Source organism: Cherax quadricarinatus, chromosome 68 (genome assembly GCF_038502225.1).
Source record: "Cherax quadricarinatus isolate ZL_2023a chromosome 68, ASM3850222v1, whole genome shotgun sequence".
Lineage (NCBI taxonomy): Eukaryota > Metazoa > Arthropoda > Malacostraca > Decapoda > Parastacidae > Cherax > Cherax quadricarinatus.
In genome coordinates, this window is record NC_091359.1 from 6,626,038 (window position 1) to 6,645,298 (window position 19,261).

General features: G+C 41.9%; 3 protein-coding genes across 5 annotated transcripts in view; 2 read left to right on the plus strand and 1 right to left on the minus strand.

Moving 5' to 3' along the window:
* The window catches only part of LOC128697907 (uncharacterized), a 466,834-nt gene that overhangs the window by 316,948 nt on the left and 130,625 nt on the right, over window positions 1-19,261 (minus strand). The gene's annotated exons all lie outside the window — the stretch shown is intronic.
* Window positions 4,124-10,309, plus strand: LOC138854759 (uncharacterized). 2 transcript variants are annotated; one of them, XM_070099642.1, is made up of 3 exons: window positions 4,124-4,192; window positions 4,767-4,994; window positions 6,098-10,309. In XM_070099642.1, exon 3 carries the CDS (start codon window positions 6,170-6,172, stop codon window positions 9,455-9,457), a length of 3,288 nt encoding a protein of 1,095 aa, XP_069955743.1. In that variant the 5' UTR covers window positions 4,124-4,192; window positions 4,767-4,994; window positions 6,098-6,169; the 3' UTR covers window positions 9,458-10,309. The 2 variants fall into 2 exon arrangements, with proteins under 2 accessions (XP_069955743.1, XP_069955742.1); XM_070099641.1 differs by lacking the exon at window positions 4,124-4,192 and having other exon boundaries at window positions 4,378-4,994.
* Window positions 11,262-17,266, plus strand: LOC138854760 (uncharacterized). Of its 2 annotated transcripts, XM_070099644.1 has the most exons (3): window positions 11,262-11,995; window positions 13,099-13,217; window positions 16,488-17,266. In XM_070099644.1, exons 1-2 carry the CDS (start codon window positions 11,602-11,604, stop codon window positions 13,107-13,109), a joined length of 405 nt encoding a protein of 134 aa, XP_069955745.1. In that variant the 5' UTR covers window positions 11,262-11,601; the 3' UTR covers window positions 13,110-13,217; window positions 16,488-17,266. The 2 variants fall into 2 exon arrangements, 1 of the variants encoding a protein (XP_069955745.1); XR_011393930.1 differs by lacking the exon at window positions 13,099-13,217.

The window sequence follows — 19,261 nt, forward strand, 5'->3', positions numbered from 1 at the left end:
CCAACTCTGGTGGTGGCACCAACGCTGAACCACCACTGGTGGTGGCACCAACGCTGAACCAACTCTGGTGGTGGCACCAACGCTGAACCACCACTGGTGGTGGCACCAACGCTGAACCACCACTGGTGGTGGCACCAACGCTGAACCACCACTGGTGGTGGCACCAACGCTGAACCACCACTGGTGGTGGCACCAACGCTGAACCACCACTGGTGGTGGCACCAACGCTGAACCACCACTGGTGGTGGTACCAACGCTGAACCACCACTGGTGGTGGTACCAACGCTGAACCACCACTGGTGGTGGCACCAACGCTGAACCACCACTGGCGGTGGCACCAACGCTGAACCACCACTGGCGGTGGTACCAACGCTGAACCACCACTGGTGGTGGCACCAACGCTGAACCACCACTGGCGGTGGTACCAACGCTGAACCACCACTGGCGGTGGTACCAACGCTGAACCACCACTGGTGGTGGTACCAACGCTGAACCACCACTGGTGGTGGTACCAACGCTGAACCACCACTGGTGGTGGTACCAACGCTGAACCACCACTGGTGGTGGTACCAACGCTGAACCACCACTGGTGGTGGTACCAACGCTGAACCACCACTGGTGGTGGTACCAACGCTGAACCACCACTGGTGGTGGTACCAACGCTGAACCAACTCTGGTGGTGGCACCAACGCTGAACCACCACTGGTGGTGGCACCAACGCTGAACCAACTCTGGTGGTGGCACCAACGCTGAACCACCACTGGTGGTGGTACCAACGCTGAACCACCACTGGTGGTGGTACCAACGCTGAACCACCACTGGTGGTGGCACCAACGCTGAACCACCACTGGTGGTGGTACCAACGCTGAACCACCACTGGCGGTGGTACCAACGCTGAACCACCACTGGCGGTGGTACCAACGCTGAACCACCACTGGTGGTGGTACCAACGCTGAACCACCACTGGTGGTGGTACCAACGCTGAACCTCCACTGGTGGTGGTACCAACGCTGAACCACCACTGGTGGTGGCACCAACGCTGAACCACCACTGGTGGTGGCACCAACGCTGAACCACCACTGGTGGTGGCACCAACGCTGAACCACCACTGGTGGTGGCACCAACACTGAACCAACTCTCGTGGTGGCACCAACGCTGAACCACCACTGGTGGTGGCACCAACGCTGAACCACCACTGGTGGTGGCACCAACGCTGAACCACCACTGGTGGTGGCACCAACGCTGAACCAACTCTGGTGGTGGCACCAACGCTGAACCACCACTGGTGGTGGTACCAACGCTGAACCACCACTGGTGGTGGTACCAACGCTGAACCAACTCTGGTGGTGGCACCAACGCTGAACCACCACTGGTGGTGGCACCAACGCTGAACCAACTCTGGTGGTGGTACCAACGCTGAACCACCACTGGTGGTGGTACCAACGCTGAACCACCACTGGTGGTGGTACCAACGCTGAACCACCACTGGTGGTGGCACCAACGCTGAACCACCACTTGTGGTGGTACCAACGCTGAACCACCACTGGTGGTGGTACCAACGCTGAACCACCACTGGTGGTGGTACCAACGCTGAACCACCACTGGTGGTGGTACCAACGCTGAACCAACTCTGGCATCCCTAAATAATGCTAATGGATACAGAATCGTAAATAAACAATTCACTTTTATTTTGTTTAAATAAAGTGTTCCATTTGGTTTTGTTAAACACGAGTGTTCGTATTGGTTTTTACGATTTATTTTCGAGTGTGTTAGTTTTGGTGTTGATGTAAGGGAGTGCTGGTTGGTGGGTGTAAGAGCGGACCATCACTGTTGTTCCAGCGTGAATGACAGAACAGTACGCAAATTGCCTGGTAGGTCATTGTTCCATCCCAAGTGTACTGGTGAGGTTATTATTATTAAAAATTAGTCGGTATTCTCCCGGCCTGGGCCTTTTCCAAGTGGTGGCCCGGCCTTGGCTCCCTCTTTAGGGAGTGTCCGAGACCTAAGTCTCCCATGGGAGGAGGCACAAGTACCTCCTCATCTTTGGGACCAACTGTCCCCAGGCCTAGCCACAAGCTAGACCTCTCTGGTCTGCCATCCCCGCCACAAGGGAGCTAATGGGAATGACAGTCTTGTGAGCTGTAAGCTCGGGCTCAGGCACCTACCCTGCCCTAGAAGGGTTAGGCATGGTGTCGATGAGTCACTGGTGAGGTGTATGTGCTTATTAAAAGGCCTTTACTCCCAATATTTCTGCCTCTAGGGACCTCGGGGACTTTTTAGGATATTAATGTTTTTGTTTGAAGTGATGTGGGTTATTTTACTTATGATAGCATTTGCCGTGTGTTTGTTCGTGGTTTTTCCTGACTTGATTCTAGGCTTCATTGTCTGTTATGTATTTTGTACGTCTGTGAGCGCCGACACACCAGCGAGCTGAGAGCTCCATGTCACAACGATCAATACTACTTCCAATATTTACTGGCAAACTAGATAAATTTCAACTATGCTCTATATTCATAGAAGTTATAGCCAATACGCAAGTGTTAGGAGAAATGCTGCACACTTTAGCTGATTGGCTAGAGACAGCATTGCTCTGTCTCCTAGTTCACCAATGAGACTAATGCATCCAAGAGCATGTGATGAAACAGATATATTACACAAATAACCCGCACATAGAGGAGCATACGACGACGTTTCGGTCCGACTTGGATCATTTACAATGGTCCACAAGTCTTACCAACCTCCTCTTCTATGTGCGGGTTATTTATGTATTGTTCCAGTCAGGGTATTGTGCCTTTTTTTCTTATAAAACATACATGTATAAACTATAATGCTAACATTGTGACTGTCAGTGTTGAAAGAAGTGATCATTGCTGCGAGTCGAACAAACCAATTCCAGCACAGTAATTAGTCATACAAAGTTTGGGTGATTTTTGCAAATTGTATAGACAAATATTTGGGAACTTTGACTTCATCAGCTAGAAATTGTGATCTTAAAGAGAGAGCTAAAGCTTCAGCTAAGCGATATATATAGTCAGCTGTTTTTTAGTGCAGTTACAGTGTATACCTACATAAATAGACCGCACATGGGAGAGAGAAGCTTAGGACGACGCTTCGGTACCAATTGGACCATTTACCGAGTCACAAAGTCATATTAGCTGAATCAGCCAATTCAAGCGTACTTAGTTCCGTATTTCACATTAATTTAGTTCGAGGATAAACTTGACTGATCTTTTAAATTAATAGTTAAAAATTTGAATCTTTTCTAGATGACAGTATCAGATTTCCACATGACTTATTTTCTTGGTTTTGCCATGATACGATTTTTTATGTGATGGAACCCATTTTGGGGTACGACTCTAGGAGACAGTATCTTACACACAGGTCATGAGTAGACAAAATCACTGAATGGACATCAGATTCTGGGAGACAGTATCTTACACACAGGTCATGAGTAGACAAAATCACTGAATGGACATCAGTTTCTGGGAGACAGTATCTTACACACAGGTCATGAGTAGACAAAATCACTGAATGGACATCAGTTTCTGGGAGACAGTATCTTACACACAGGTCATGAGTAGACAAAATCACTGAATGGACATCAGATTCTGGGAGACAGTATCTTACACACAGGTCATGAGTAGACAAAATCACCGAATGGACATCAGATTCAGCATTTCCCTGTGTCAGGCTCTGGTTAGGTTATCTACAGTTCTTGAGCAGCAGAAAATAAGGCCACAGTTGTCAGAGGAGCACTCAGGTCTAAGCTCTGAAATTATGTGCAAACAGCTTGTTAGAGGAATTGTTATTGAATAGGGAACTGTCATGCCCCTATGGTTAACCTTCCTTTAATATTACATTGCGGTCATTTCCTTTAATAGCTAAATTGGAAATGAACGTCCTTGTATTATTAAGATTAATTCTTATTAACAATTATAATTTATGTAACATGGCCATGATAAGTTTAATTGGAGCTATAGTAACCTGCCTGCCGCCCGGTGTGCCGGTGTGTAGTTAGCCGTGATGTTTGATGGTTATACCCCCCTTCGCCCCCCCCCCCCCCCTTTATGTTCAACTACTCTACTGAGTGTTGGTGAGTCACGTCACGTGACCCACTTTACCTGTATGCTCAAGGTTGAGGGACGAGCAGTGAAGAAGTAGCAGCCAACGAGAACACTCCTGCTCGTCTCTGGTAACTGGCCAAGATTTATTAGCCGGCCTGGACATATTCTGTTTTATTCTGACTGCTTCCAATTGGGAAACAAGACTTTAATGTATAAAGTAATCTCCATTTATATATATGTTATATCTAGGATCTCCTCCTAATCCTCTGTTATGAAAGCCTTATGTATATGTTGGATACTATAGAACAAACATGTATTCTTAACTTATATACGATAATTCGTATATTATAACTGGCTTTTGTTATATTATGAATATACTTAATTAAAATTAGGCATTCCGGAGGATCATTATTATTACCCTAACCTCTCTGACCAAAATTGTTATGCTCTAAAAAGAAGGAAATAGTTGTTACAATACTTGGAGTGTAACAAGTGGGGGCCTGTGTCCGGGAGCATAACACTGAATTTCCTTTAAAATGAATGTAGAAATGGCAGAGAGGTTTGAAGATATAACAAAGGAGAAATTACAAAATTTGAAGCTTCAATCTTGTTGGCAATTAGCACGAAGCTTGGGCATAAAATACGACAGGCATTTCACTGCCCAGACAGTCAGATGTATGATACAGAATGTCCTTTTTCCAGATGAGCAGGATCCAGAGACTGAGAATGGAGAAGCAGATATTCCTTCCTTTTTGAATTCTTTTCTACAGACGCCCGAGGCCGAAACTACGACGCTAACAACCCCTACTGGAGACGACGGACATGAACTTCCTGATACTCGGAAACGCTACGCTGCTACAACGACTCCAATTCCATCTCCAAGGACTATATGGGGAACAGAACTCCATCAGGCTAAAGAAACGGATCCAGGTAAACCATTTACAGATAGTTTTGAAACAGAACAAGAAGTCCTTTTGGATGATGAACACGTTCCACCTCAAATCTCTTTAGCCCTTTTGACTACTATTCAATCTAAGGAGAATTTTGAACGTCTAGAACGTATTTTATTGCTTCAAACCTCCTTTGTAGAAGCCCAGAGAAAGTTAAAAAGGGAGAATTTTGAACGTGAATCTTTGCTTTATGAACGGGAAGTACTGAGGAAGAAAAGAGAATCCAGTAATATGTATACAATCCCTTCATTTGACCTTGGTAAAGCAGCCTCTTTGATGCCTAAATTTACGGAGGATAATTTAGATTCATTTTTTGAAGCATTCGAAAATCAGGCGAAGGTGATGCAATGGCCTCCTAAATATTGGGCTGCTTTAATACATTCATCTTTAATAGGAAAAGCCCAAACCATAACTGCCAACTTACCTTTTGAACAATATTCTGATTATACTCAGGTAAAAGATTGTCTTCTGAAAGCTTATGATTTATTACCTGTCAGTTATTTGAAGATGTTTAGAACTCTGAAGAAATATCCTCAGCAGTCTTGGGTGGACTTTGCCAGGGAAAAGCTCTCTGCTTTCGAGCGTTGGCGTAGGGCCGCGGGAGCCGCCTCAGTCGAGTCACTTTCCCAGCTGATGTTGCATGAAGATCTTTTTAAATATTTTCCAGAGAGGGTGCATACTTATCTTTTGACATTTCCCACTACTAACTTGTTAGATACTGCTGCCCACGCAGATCACTTTGAAATTTCCCATGCTATAACCACAGAAATGTCTAAGGCCCCGGAAAAGAAATCTACCTCCCAAGGTTTTAGTTCAAGATTGACGGCTAGGAAAGCTCCAGCTGGCGAACCTTTGAAGGTGTATTCAGACAAAAAACAGGTGACAAACGGCTCTTTCTCCAGACAGTATCCTAAAGATCAATTACCACTGTGCCTTTTTTGTAAAAAGTTAGGTCATAGACAGTCCCAGTGTTGGCATAAACAGCGGGAAGATAAAACCCAACCAAGAGGGAGATATCCTACCCAGGTAATAAATTCCTCTCGGAAGTATGAAACTCTGGATGATGAATCTCTACCTTTTCAGGCCTCGTCTAGCAGACCGTCTAATAGATGACTTTACCACGACAGTGCTTCAGAAGAAAAGGTCCGAGTAGCTATGGAACCCTACTTTTCCCAGGGGAAGTTCGGACTCTGTAAAGAGAGGTTAGTAAATATCACGACCTTTCGAGATACTGGCAGCTATCTCTCTTTATTAAGATCAAACCTGGTAAAGTTACCTACTAGTAGAGAACCCCGGCTAGACGTATTATTAGAGGCTTACGGAGGCACAATAATAAAGGTCCCTATTATAAGGATTTATGTAGAACTGCCTGGATATGTAGGCTGGATCAATGTGGGACTTTCAGATAAACCTTTTCCCATTGCCGGCGTGGATCTATTAATCGGGAACGAAATTGATCAATTGGAGATACCCAGAGAGCCTCTGGTTTTAGATAATCCTTGTGATGTAAATTATGCCTTAGAAGCCTCTGAGGCAGGGCTAGATTTATTTCCCCTTAATGTGGTCACCAGAGCCATGGCTAAGAACTCTAACAATTTGGATATTCAACAGCCTTTAGAAATGTCCGATGAATTAGGTTTGAACTTCCTGTTTAGCGAAGCAATTCAGTCGAGACCCACAGGTGACAAAGTTTTACCAGTCCCTGCGGACCTAGCTAGAAAATGTAATAAAGAAGAATTTCTTATAGCTCTAAAGGACGATAAAAGTTTAACCAATAAGGATAAAGAGGAAGGTTACCTTTTAGATGAAGACGGTTTTCTTTGGAAGAGAAATAATGATAATGATTTGAGTTCAAAAGGAAACTTGTTAGTGGTGCCATCGTCCTTACGTAATATGGTATTTGAACTAGCACATGATAATCCACTGGGAGGTCATTTAGGATCTCGTAAGACAGAGAAAAAGATAAGGAAATATTTTTTTTGGCCTCAGATGAGGACTTATATTGCTGACAAACTACGGAAATGCCACGTTTGTCAAATAATAGGCAAAACGGCGCACAATCCCGCGTCTGCCCCTTTACTTCCAATAAAATGTCCTGAAGAACCTTTTGAAAGATTAGTTATTGATTGTGTAGGACCGTTGCCCCGCACAAAAAGGGGTAACCAGTATATCTTCACTATCATAGATATGGCAACTCGGTATCCTGATGCTATCCCAATGTCCAAAATTAATTCCAGAAATATAGTAAGAGCTTTAATACGCTTCTTTGCTCAAGTAGGCATACCACGTGAAATTCAATCTGACCAAGGTTCTAATTTTACGTCTAAGGTTTTTAAAGAGGCTATGTCTCGATTAGGAGTAAGACAGATCCTCTCTACAGCATATCATCCCCAGTCACAAGGAGTGCTAGAAAGATTCCACCAAACCCTTAAATCTACTTTACGTGCTTACTGTGAGCAATATTCTCGTGAATGGGACGAAGGTTTACCCTTTCTTCTCTTCGCCCTCCGTGAAGCTGAACAAGAAAGTACTAAATACTCTCCATTTGACTTGATTTTTGGACATCAGGTGCGAGGACCCCTAGCCATATTACGAGATTCTTGGATAGGGAAGAGAGGACCTCTTCATCCCAGTCCTCTACTTTGGAAAGAACCTCTCTCCAAATTAAAAAGCTTAGCTGCCGTGAATCTGTCAGAAGCTCAAGCCAAAATGAAGAAATCTTACGACCAAAAGGCTAAATCTCGTTCATTCTCTCCGAATGAATTAGTGTTAGTTAAAAACTTAATTCCAGGACATTCTTTAAAACCTAGATATTTGGGGCCATATGAAATAGTAGACAAAGAAAATGAGGTGAATTATCTGGTCCGTGAACCAGGACGTCGTAAGAAAATTAAGAGGTATCACATAGATAACTTAAAGAAGTACGAGTCTAGCCTTCTCCCTACTATTATTACCTCTATTCAACCTACATCCACTGAAATAAGGAATGACACTGTAAGGGAAGTAAGAGAATTTAGACTACATAATTCTGAAGTTTTAAAAGAACTAGACCATTTCCTGGAAGTTCTTCCTACCTCCCAAAAATCTCAAATCAAAGAGTTAATCACTAAATATAACTCCATCTTCAAAGATATCCCTACTCCTTGTACATTGGGTTTCCACGATATTGAATTGTTAGAAGATAGTCCAATAAAGCAATCCCCTTACCGGGTCTCTCCTGCTAAGCAAGAATTAATTCAACAAGAAATAAATACATTACTGGAATATAATTTGATAGAACCCAGTTGGACACCTTGGGCCTCTCCCTGTTTATTGGTCCCAAAACCCGATGGTACCGTACGCCTATGCACGGATTACCGTAAAGTAAATTCAGTCACCAAACCAGATGGGTTTCCATTACCCAGGATTGATGATTTAATAGATGCTGTAGCCGGTGCCAACTTTGTGACCAGATTAGACTTGCTGAGAGGGTATTACCAGGTGCCATTAACTGCTAGGGCCCAAGAGATTTCCGGGTTCGTAGTTAAGAACGGACTATTTACGTATAAGGTTATGCCTTTCGGCTTGTGTAACGCCGCCTCCTCTTTCCAGAGAATTATGAACATTTTAGTCCAACCCTTAGAAGGTGTAGAGGCATACTTAGACGACCTGGTGGTTTTTAGTGATGACTGGCAGTCTCATTTAGAAAGATTAGAGCAACTACTGAAAGCATTGCAGAAATACAATTTCACTGTAAATTTACAAAAATGTGACTTTGGTAAAGCCCAGATTAAATATCTCGGTTTTAAAATAGGGAAGGGACTAGTAGCCCCCGACCAATTAAAGGTCCAAGCTATTTTAAATTTCCCGTCTCCTCAAGACAGGAAAGCCCTCCAACGATTTTTGGGGATGGCTACTTATTACAGGCGTTTTTGCCCAAACTTTGCTCAAGTTGCCTCCCCCCTGACTAGATTGACCAGTCCTAAATATAAATTTAATTGGGACGAGAATTGTGAACAAGCTTTTAAACGTTTAAAACGTTTCCTTTCCTCTGCCCCAGTATTGCGTGCACCCAATTTCCAAATTCCTTTCACCCTCCATGTTGATGCCAGTGATGCAGCTATAGGTGCTGTCTTATTGCAATCCTTCCAAAACGGTAATATTCTACATCCAATATGTTATTTTTCCTATAAATTAAAAGAATATCAAAGATCTTATTCAACTATAGAAAAAGAAGCCCTGGCTTTAGTGTTGTCCTTAGAACACTTTGACGTATACCTCGGTTATACTCCTCATGTGATAAATATTTACTCAGACCATAATCCTCTAACTTTCATAAATTCTATGAAATCAAAAAATGTTAGAATATTACGCTGGGCTTTAAGGATCCAACCTTACCGGATCTCCATTTTTCACATAAAGGGTTCGAGCAACGTGTTAGCCGATGCTCTCTCTCGCTCCTAATATGGCTTAACTACGGAAATTCTTTGCAGTCAAGCAGTTTCTGGACCAGTTCTAGCAAGTGGATGACTAACCTTGGAATGATGTACCTCCATCCCTATACCAGCTGGTTGGTTTCTTCTACTCCATCAGCATCTTAAACGCCGAGATATTTGCTTGTGGGCCGGGGTGTCATGCCCCTATGGTTAACCTTCCTTTAATATTACATTGCGGTCATTTCCTTTAATAGCTAAATTGGAAATGAACGTCCTTGTATTATTAAGATTAATTCTTATTAACAATTATAATTTATGTAACATGGCCATGATAAGTTTAATTGGAGCTATAGTAACCTGCCTGCCGCCCGGTGTGCCGGTGTGTAGTTAGCCGTGATGTTTGATGGTTATACCCCCCCTTCCCCCCCCCCCCCTTTATGTTCAACTACTCTACTGAGTGTTGGTGAGTCACGTCACGTGACCCACTTTACCTGTATGCTCAAGGTTGAGGGACGAGCAGTGAAGAAGTAGCAGCCAACGAGAACACTCCTGCTCGTCTCTGGTAACTGGCCAAGATTTATTAGCCGGCCTGGACATGTTCTGTTTTATTCTGACTGCTTCCAATTGGGAAACAAGACTTTAATGTATAAAGTAATCTCCATTTATATATATGTTATATCTAGGATATCCTCCTAATCCTCTGTTTTGAAAGCCTTATGTATATGTTGGATACTACAGAAAAAACATGTATTCTTAACTTATATACGATAATTCGTATATTATAACTGGCTTTTGTTATATTATGAATATACTTAATTAAAATTAGGCATTCCGGAGGATCATTATTATTACCCTAACCTCTCTGACCAAAATTGTTATGCTCTAAAAAGAAGGAAATAGTTGTTACAATACTTGGAGTGTAACAGGAACACCTTGTTAGATAACTTTCTTGAAAGAACTGTGAGAGTTTGTGTTTCTGCCTGCAAGCATTAGGATTTTATTGGTTGCACCTAACTAATGATGACCATGGTACTGCTGACGGTGGCTAGTTTCTTATACGTACCAGATGGTAATATTCTTCACTTGCAGTATCCGAAAAAACCCAATGCATAAAAACCACATTAATTAATCTTGGTTATTATCAATACTCAGTGTAGATGCTCTCCCTTCAGCTAAGTGGATGTGGCTAGGACCTGACTGGCATGAACCAGTGACTTGGAGCTGCCTGGCAAAGGCCTAGTATGCCTGTTGCAGTGCTCATTCTTATATTCATTAAGGCACTAGGAAATGATGAAGGCAGCACTTCTGTTCCATTAGTAAAGATTAATCACCTACATAGTTTAAGAAGGAAATATATATATATATATATATATATATATATATATATATATATATATATTGTCATGCCCCTATGGTTAACCTTCCTTTAATATTACATTGCGGTCATTTCCTTTAATAGCTAAATTGGAAATGAACGTCCTTGTATTATTAAGATTAATTCTTATTAACAATTATAATTTATGTAACATGGCCATGATAAGTTTAATTGGAGGTATAGTAACCTGCCTGCCGCCCGGTGTGCCGGTGTGTAGTTAGCCGTGATGTTTGATGGTTATACCCCCCCTTTCCCCCCCCCTTTATGTTCAACTACTCTACTGCGTGTTGGTGAGTCACGTCACGTGACCCACTTTACCTGTATGCTCAAGGTTGAGGGACGAGCAGTGAAGAAGTAGCAGCCAACGAGAACACTCCTGCTCGTCTCTGGTAACTGGCCAAGATTTATTAGCCGGCCTGGACATATTCTGTTTTATTCGGACTGCTTCCAATTGGGAAACAAGACTTTAATGTATAAAGTAATCTCCATTTATATATATGTTATATCTAGGATATCCTCCTAATCCTCTGTTTTGAAAGCCTTATGTATATGTTGGATACTACAGAAGAAACATGTATTCTTAACTTATATACGATAATTCGTATATTATAACTGGCTTTTGTTATATTATGAATATACTTAATTAAAATTAGGCATTCCGGAGGATCATTATTATTACCCTAACCTCTCTGACCAAAATTGTTATGCTCTAAAAAGAAGGAAATAGTTGTTACAATACTTGGAGTGTAACAAGTGGGGGCCTGTGTCCGGGAGCATAACACTGAATTTCCTTTAAAATGAATGTAGAAATGGCAGAGAGGTTTGAAGATATAACAAAGGAGAAATTACAAAATTTGAAGCTTCAATCTTGTTGGCAATTAGCACGAAGCTTGGGCATAAAATACGACAGGCATTTCACTGCCCAGACAGTCAGATGTATGATACAGAATGTCCTTTTTCCAGATGAGCAGGATCCAGAGACTGAGAATGGAGAAGCAGATATTCCTTCCTTTTTGAATTCTTTTCTACAGACGCCCGAGGCCGAAACTACGACGCTAACAACCCCTACTGGAGACGACGGACATGAACTTCCTGATACTCGGAAACGCTACGCTGCTACAACGACTCCAATTCCATCTCCAAGGACTATATGGGGAACAGAACTCAATCACACTAAAGAAACGGATCCAGGTAAACCATTTACAGATGTTTTTGAAACAGAACAAGAAGTCCTTTTGGATGATGAACACGTTCCACCTCAAATCTCTTTAGCCCTTTTGACTACTATTCAATCTAAGGAGAATTTTGAACGTCTAGAACGTATTTTATCGCTTCAAACCTCCTTTGTAGAAGCCCAGAGAAAGTTAAAAAGGGAGAATTTTGAACGTGAATCTTTGCTTTATGAACGGGAAGTACTGAGGAAGAAAAGAGAATCTAGTAACATGTATACAATCCCTTCATTTGACCTTGGTAAAGCAGCCTCTTTGATGCCTAAATTTACGGAGGATAATTTAGATTCATTTTTTGAAGCATTCGAAAATCAGGCGAAGGTAATGCAATGGCCTCCTAAATATTGGGCTGCTTTAATACATTCATCTTTAATAGGAAAAGCCCAAACCATAACTGCCAACTTACCTTTTGAACAATATTCTGATTATACTCAGGTAAAAGATTGTCTTCTGAAAGCTTATGATTTATTACCTGTCAGTTATTTGAAGATGTTTAGAACTCTGAAGAAATATCCTCAGCAGTCTTGGGTGGACTTTGCCAGGGAAAAGCTCTCTGCTTTTGAGCGTTGGCGTAGGGCCGCGGGAGCCGCCTCAGTCGAGTCACTTTCCCAGCTGATGTTGCATGAAGACCTTTTTAAATATTTTCCAGAGAGGGTGCATACTTATCTTTTGACATTTCCCACTACTAACTTGTTAGATACTGCTGCCCACGCAGATCACTTTGAAATTTCCCATGCTATAACCACAGAAATGTCTAAGGCCCCGGAAAAGAAATCTACCTCCCAAGGTTTTAGTTCAAGATTGACGGCTAGGAAAGCTCCAGCTGGCGAACCTTTGAAGGTGTATTCAGACAAAAAACAGGTGACAAACGGCTCTTTCTCCAGACAGTATCCTAAAGATCAATTACCACTGTGCCTTTTTTGTAAAAAGTTAGGTCATAGACAGTCCCAGTGTTGGCATAAACAGCGGGAAGATAAAACCCAACCAAGAGGGAGATATCCTACCCAGGTAATAAATTCCTCTCGGAAGTATGAAACTCTGGATGATGAATCTCTACCTTTTCAGGCCTCATCTAGCAGACCGTCTAATAGATGACTTTACCACGACAGTGCTTCAGAAGAAAAGGTCCGAGTAGCTATGGAACCCTACTTTTCCCAGGGGAAGTTCGGACTCTGTAAAGAGAGGTTAGTAAATATCACTACCTTTCGAGATACTGGCAGCTATCTCTCTTTATTAAGATCAAACCTGGTAAAGTTACCTACTAGTAGTGAACCCCGGCTAGACGTATTATTAGAGGCTTACGGAGGCACAATAATAAAGGTCCCTATTATAAGGATTTATGTAGAACTGCCTGGATATGTAGGCTGGATCAATGTGGGACTTTCAGATAAACCTTTCCCCATTGCCGGCGTGGATCTATTAATCGGGAACGAAATTGATCAATTGGAGATACCCAGAGAGCCTCTGGTTTTAGATAATCCTTGTGATGTAAATTATGCCTTAGAAGCCTCTGAGGCAGGGCTAGACTTATTTCCCCTTAATGTGGTCACCAGAGCCATGGCTAAGAACTCTAACAATTTGGATATTAAACAGCCTTTAGAAATGTCCGATGAATTAGGTTTGAACTTCCTGTTTAGCGAAGCAATTCAGTCGAGACCCACAGGTGACAAAGTTTTACCAGTCCCTGCGGACCTAGCTAGAAAATGTAATAAAGAAGAATTTCTTTTAGCTCTAAAGGACGATAAAAGTTTAACCAATAAGGATAAAGAGGAAGGTTACCTTTTAGATGAAGACGGTTTTCTTTGGAAGAGAAATAATGATAATGATTTGAGTTCAAAAGGAAACTTGTTAGTGGTGCCATCGCCCTTACGTAATATGGTATTTGAACTAGCACATGATAATCCACTGGGAGGTCATTTAGGATCTCGTAAGACAGAGAAAAAGATAAGGAAATATTTTTTTTGGCCTCAGATGAGGACTTATATTGCTGACAAACTACGGAAATGCCACGTTTGTCAAATAATAGGCAAAACGGCGCACAATCCCGCGTCTGCCCCTTTACTTCCAATAAAATGTCCTGAAGAACCTTTTGAAAGATTAGTTATTGATTGTGTAGGACCGTTGCCCCGCACAAAAAGGGGTAACCAGTATATCTTCACTATCATAGATATGGCAACTCGGTATCCTGATGCTATCCCCATGTCCAAAATTAATTCCAGAAATATAGTAAGAGCTTTAATACGCTTCTTTGCTCAAGTAGGCATACCACGTGAAATTCAATCTGACCAAGGTTCTAATTTTACGTCTAAGGTTTTTAAAGAGGCTATGTCTCGATTAGGAGTAAGACAGATCCTCTCTACAGCATATCATCCCCAGTCACAAGGAGTGCTAGAAAGATTCCACCAAACCCTTAAATCTACTTTACGTGCTTACTGTGAGCAATATTCTCGTGAATGGGACGAAGGTTTACCCTTTCTTCTCTTCGCCCTCCGTGAAGCTGAACAAGAAAGTACTAAATACTCTCCGTTTGACTTGATTTTTGGACATCAGGTGCGAGGACCCCTAGCCATATTACGAGATTCTTGGATAGGGAAGAGAGGACCTCTTCATCCCAGTCCTCTACTTTGGAAAGAACCTCTCTCCAAATTAAAAAGCTTAGCTGCCGTGAATCTGTCAGAAGCTCAAGCCAAAATGAAGAAATCTTATGACCAAAAGGCTAAATCTCGTTCATTCTCTCCGAATGAATTAGTGTTAGTTAAAAACTTAATTCCAGGACATTCTTTAAAACCTAGATATTTGGGGCCATATGAAATAGTAGACAAAGAAAATGACGTGAATTATCTGGTCCGTGAACCAGGACGTCGTAAGAAAATTAAGAGGTATCACATAGATAACTTAAAGAAGTACGAGTCTAGCCTTCTCCCTACTATTATTACCTCTATTCAACCTACATCCACTGAAATAAGGAATGACACTGTAAGGGAAGTAAGAGAATTTAGACTACATAATTCTGAAGTTTTAAAAGAACTAGACCATTTCCTGGAAGTTCTTCCTACCTCCCAAAAATCTCAAATCAAAGAGTTAATCACTAAATATAACTCCATCTTCAAAGATATCCCTACTCCTTGTACATTGGGTTTCCACGATATTGAATTGTTAGAAGATAGTCCAATAAAGCAATCCCCTTACCGGGTCTCTCCTGCTAAGCAAGAATTAATTCAACAAGAAATAAATACATTACTGGAATATAATTTGATAGAACCCAGTTGGACACCTTGGGCCTCTCCCTGTTTATTGGTCCCAAAACCCGATGGTACCGTACGCCTATGCACGGATTACCGTAAAGTAAATTCAGTCACCAAACCAGATGGGTTTCCATTACCCAGGATTGATGATTTAATAGATGCTGTAGCCGGTGCCAACTTTGTGACCAGATTAGACTTGCTGAGAGGGTATTACCAGGTGCCATTAACTCCTAGGGCCCAAGAGATTTCCGGGTTCGTAGTTAAGAACGGACTATTTACGTATAAGGTTATGCCTTTCGGCTTGTGTAACGCCGCCTCCTCTTTCCAGAGAATTATGAACATTTTAGTCCAACCCTTAGAAGGTGTAGAGGCATACTTAGACGACCTGGTGGTTTTTAGTGATGACTGGCAGTCTCATTTAGAAAGATTAGAGCAACTACTGAAAGCATTGCAGAAATACAATTTCACTGTAAATTTACAAAAATGTGACTTTGGTAAAGCCCAGATTAAATATCTCGGTTTTAAAATAGGGAAGGGACTAGTAGCCCCCGACCAATTAAAGGTCCAAGCTATTTTAAATTTCCCGTCTCCTCAAGACAGGAAAGCCCTCCAACGATTTTTGGGGATGGCTACTTATTACAGGCGTTTTTGCCCAAACTTTGCTCAAGTTGCCTCCCCCCTGACTAGATTGACCAGTCCTAAATATAAATTTAATTGGGACGAGAATTGTGAACAAGCTTTTAAACGTTTAAAACGTTTCCTTTCCTCTGCCCCAGTATTGCGTGCACCCAATTTCCAAATTCCTTTCACCCTCCATGTTGATGCCAGTGATGCAGCAATAGGTGCTGTCTTATTGCAATCCTTCCAAAACGGTAATATTCTACATCCAATATGTTATTTTTCCTATAAATTGAAAGAATATCAAAGATCTTATTCAACTATAGAAAAAGAAGCCCTGGCTTTAGTGTTGTCCTTAGAACACTTTGACGTATACCTCGGTTATACTCCTCATGTGATAAATATTTACTCAGACCATAATCCTCTAACTTTCATAAATTCTATGAAATCAAAAAATGTTAGAATATTACGCTGGGCTTTAAGGATCCAACCTTACCGGATCTCCATTTTTCACATAAAGGGTTCGAGCAACGTGTTAGCCGATGCTCTCTCTCGCTCCTAATATGGCTTAACTACGGAAATTCTTTGCAGTCAAGCAGTTTCTGGACCAGTTCTAGCAAGTGGATGACTAACCTTGGAATGATGTACCTCCATCCCTATACCAGCTGGTTGGTTTCTTCTACTCCATCAGCATCTTAAACGCCGAGATATTTGCTTGTGGGCCGGGGTGTCATGCCCCTATGGTTAACCTTCCTTTAATATTACATTGCGGTCATTTCCTTTAATAGCTAAATTGGAAATGAACGTCCTTGTATTATTAAGATTAATTCTTATTAACAATTATAATTTATGTAACATGGCCATGATAAGTTTAATTGGAGGTATAGTAACCTGCCTGCCGCCCGGTGTGCCGGTGTGTAGTTAGCCGTGATGTTTGATGGTTATACCCCCCCTTTCCCCCCCCCCCCCCTTTATGTTCAACTACTCTACTGAGTGTTGGTGAGTCACGTCACGTGACCCACTTTACCTGTATGCTCAAGGTTGAGGGACGAGCAGTGAAGAAGTAGCAGCCAACGAGAACACTCCTGCTCGTCTCTGGTAACTGGCCAAGATTTATTAGCCGGCCTGGACATATTCTGTTTTATTCTGACTGCTTCCAATTGGGAAACAAGACTTTAATGTATAAAGTAATCTCCATTTATATATATGTTATATCTAGGATATCCTCCTAATCCTCTGTTTTGAAAGCCTTATGTATATGTTGGATACTACAGAAGAAACATGTATTCTTAACTTATATACGATAATTCGTATATTATAACTGGCTTTTGTTATATTATGAATATACTTAATTAAAATTAGGCATTCCGGAGGATCATTATTATTACCCTAACCTCTCTGACCAAAATTGTTATGCTCTAAAAAGAAGGAAATAGTTGTTACAATACTTGGAGTGTAACAGAAATCTTCAACAGGAAATTGTTCTACAATTATAAATTCATTTACCCAAATGTTGAAGAAAGATGCATCTTTTAAATGAACAAAGTCAAAAGAGAGGTTTTCAAACAAGTTTGGAAATTTAAGAATGAAGAGTAAGTAGAGAACTGTACAGTAATAGAGCCAGAAGCTTCAGCAATTGTCTGGGCTCCTAAAAATAGTTGATACTTATCAGCATCCATGGAAGATTTTGACTCTTGCACTTCTCGTGTCACTCTTTTAAAATAAACAGCATAGAGACAGGTTACCCAGATGGTCATTAACCCTTGAAAAATCTAATAGGTTGGATAATAATAACTTTCAGAAGGATGCCAAGACGACAGTGATTATCTTCAAATAACTTGTTCTCTCGAGGCTGGAATACTGCTGTACACTAACGCCCCTTTAAAGGCAGGCGAAAGTGCAGATCTCGAGAATATACATAGAACTTTTAGTGCACGTATAAGTACAGTCAAACACCTCAATTACCGAGACTGTTTGAAGTTTCTTGACCTGTACTCCCTGGAACGCAGGCGAGGAAGATGCATTATAACTGACACCTGGAAAACCCTAGAGGGACTAGTCTCAAATCAGCATACAGAAATCACTCCCTACGAAAACAAAAGACTATGCAGGAGGTGCGACATACCCTCCAATGAAAATCACGGGCGCCGTGAGTACACTAAGAGATAAAATAAGTACCAGAGGCTCAAGACTGTTCAGCTGCTTCTCAGCATACATAATGGGGATTACCAAGAGAATCCTGTCTTCAAGAGGGACCTGGACAGGCACCTAAATTCAGAAAACGACCAGCGGGGATGTGGTTCGTACGTGAAATTGCGTGCGGCCCTGCTCCATCGTGAGGCCTGATCATGGAACAGCCCGCGGGGGCGTTGACCCCCCAGAACACCCTCCAGGTAGAATCCAAGTAAGAAAACATTAAATGTAGGGAAGCGTTTATTGATCCAGCTGATCCAGGACAAGACTCCATAACTAAATAATTCCACATTAGAATATAAGCCAAGTAAATTAAATGTTCTGGCAGTTACTTTGTCCACACACACATAGGTGTTATTAATGATATTTCTTCTTACTAACGAAGAAATTGCGAGTGCAAGGAGTAGATCCGACTTATCTCGTGTGATAAGCCTCTTGACGAAAGATTCTGATTTGACAAGGCATCTGAGCTAATAAATGGTTGTGACTGAACAATTGCTGTAACGTGCTGCAAGCCACCACTTAACAAACCACTGCAGTTTACCTGGAGAGAGTTCCGGGGGTCAACGCCCCCGCGGCCCCGTCTGTGACTCGGCCTCCTGGTGGATCAGAGCCTGATCAACCAGGCTGTTACTGCTGGCTGCACGCAATCCAACGTACGAGCAGTAAATCCAAAAAAGGGACAAACTCTACTGTATAAGTCACGTAAACAAGACACTCTACTGGAGTAGCTACATCATAGTAACTACACAAACAAGATAAACATTCTGGTCGTAGCTATACACACAAGTATTTTAGCATATGTTAATTGTAAATAGAGTTAATCCTGGCATGTGCATCTCCAGAGCTAACGCAATGTATAGAAGTGACCAATGTAGTTAGTGTGATGGATGCGCTCCTTCCATCATGTTATCTTGGGTGATTAGTGGTAGGGATAATCCTGACGTCCCTAATGGAATAGAGGGAATTGCATGGTCAGGTAGACAGCCTTCAGGGAGAGGGAATGGAGGGGTGATGGAGTGGGAGAAGAGTAGTGATAGAGAGGGAAGATTGTGATGGGAAGGATGAGGGAGAGGAGAGGAAGTTTGGAGAAGGGTAAGAAATGGAACGGAAAAGAGTGTATGAGACATGGACGATAAGGGTGTGTGCAAAGGAGATGAAAACAGGGAACT

Excerpts from the sequence above, each read along its gene's own strand:
- LOC138854759 (XM_070099642.1), top strand. The coding sequence starts at position 6,170 with ATGGAACCCTACTTTTCCCAGGGGAAGTTCGGACTCTGTAAAGAGAGG.
- LOC138854760 (XM_070099644.1), top strand. The coding sequence starts at position 11,602 with ATGAATGTAGAAATGGCAGAGAGGTTTGAAGATATAACAAAGGAGAAA.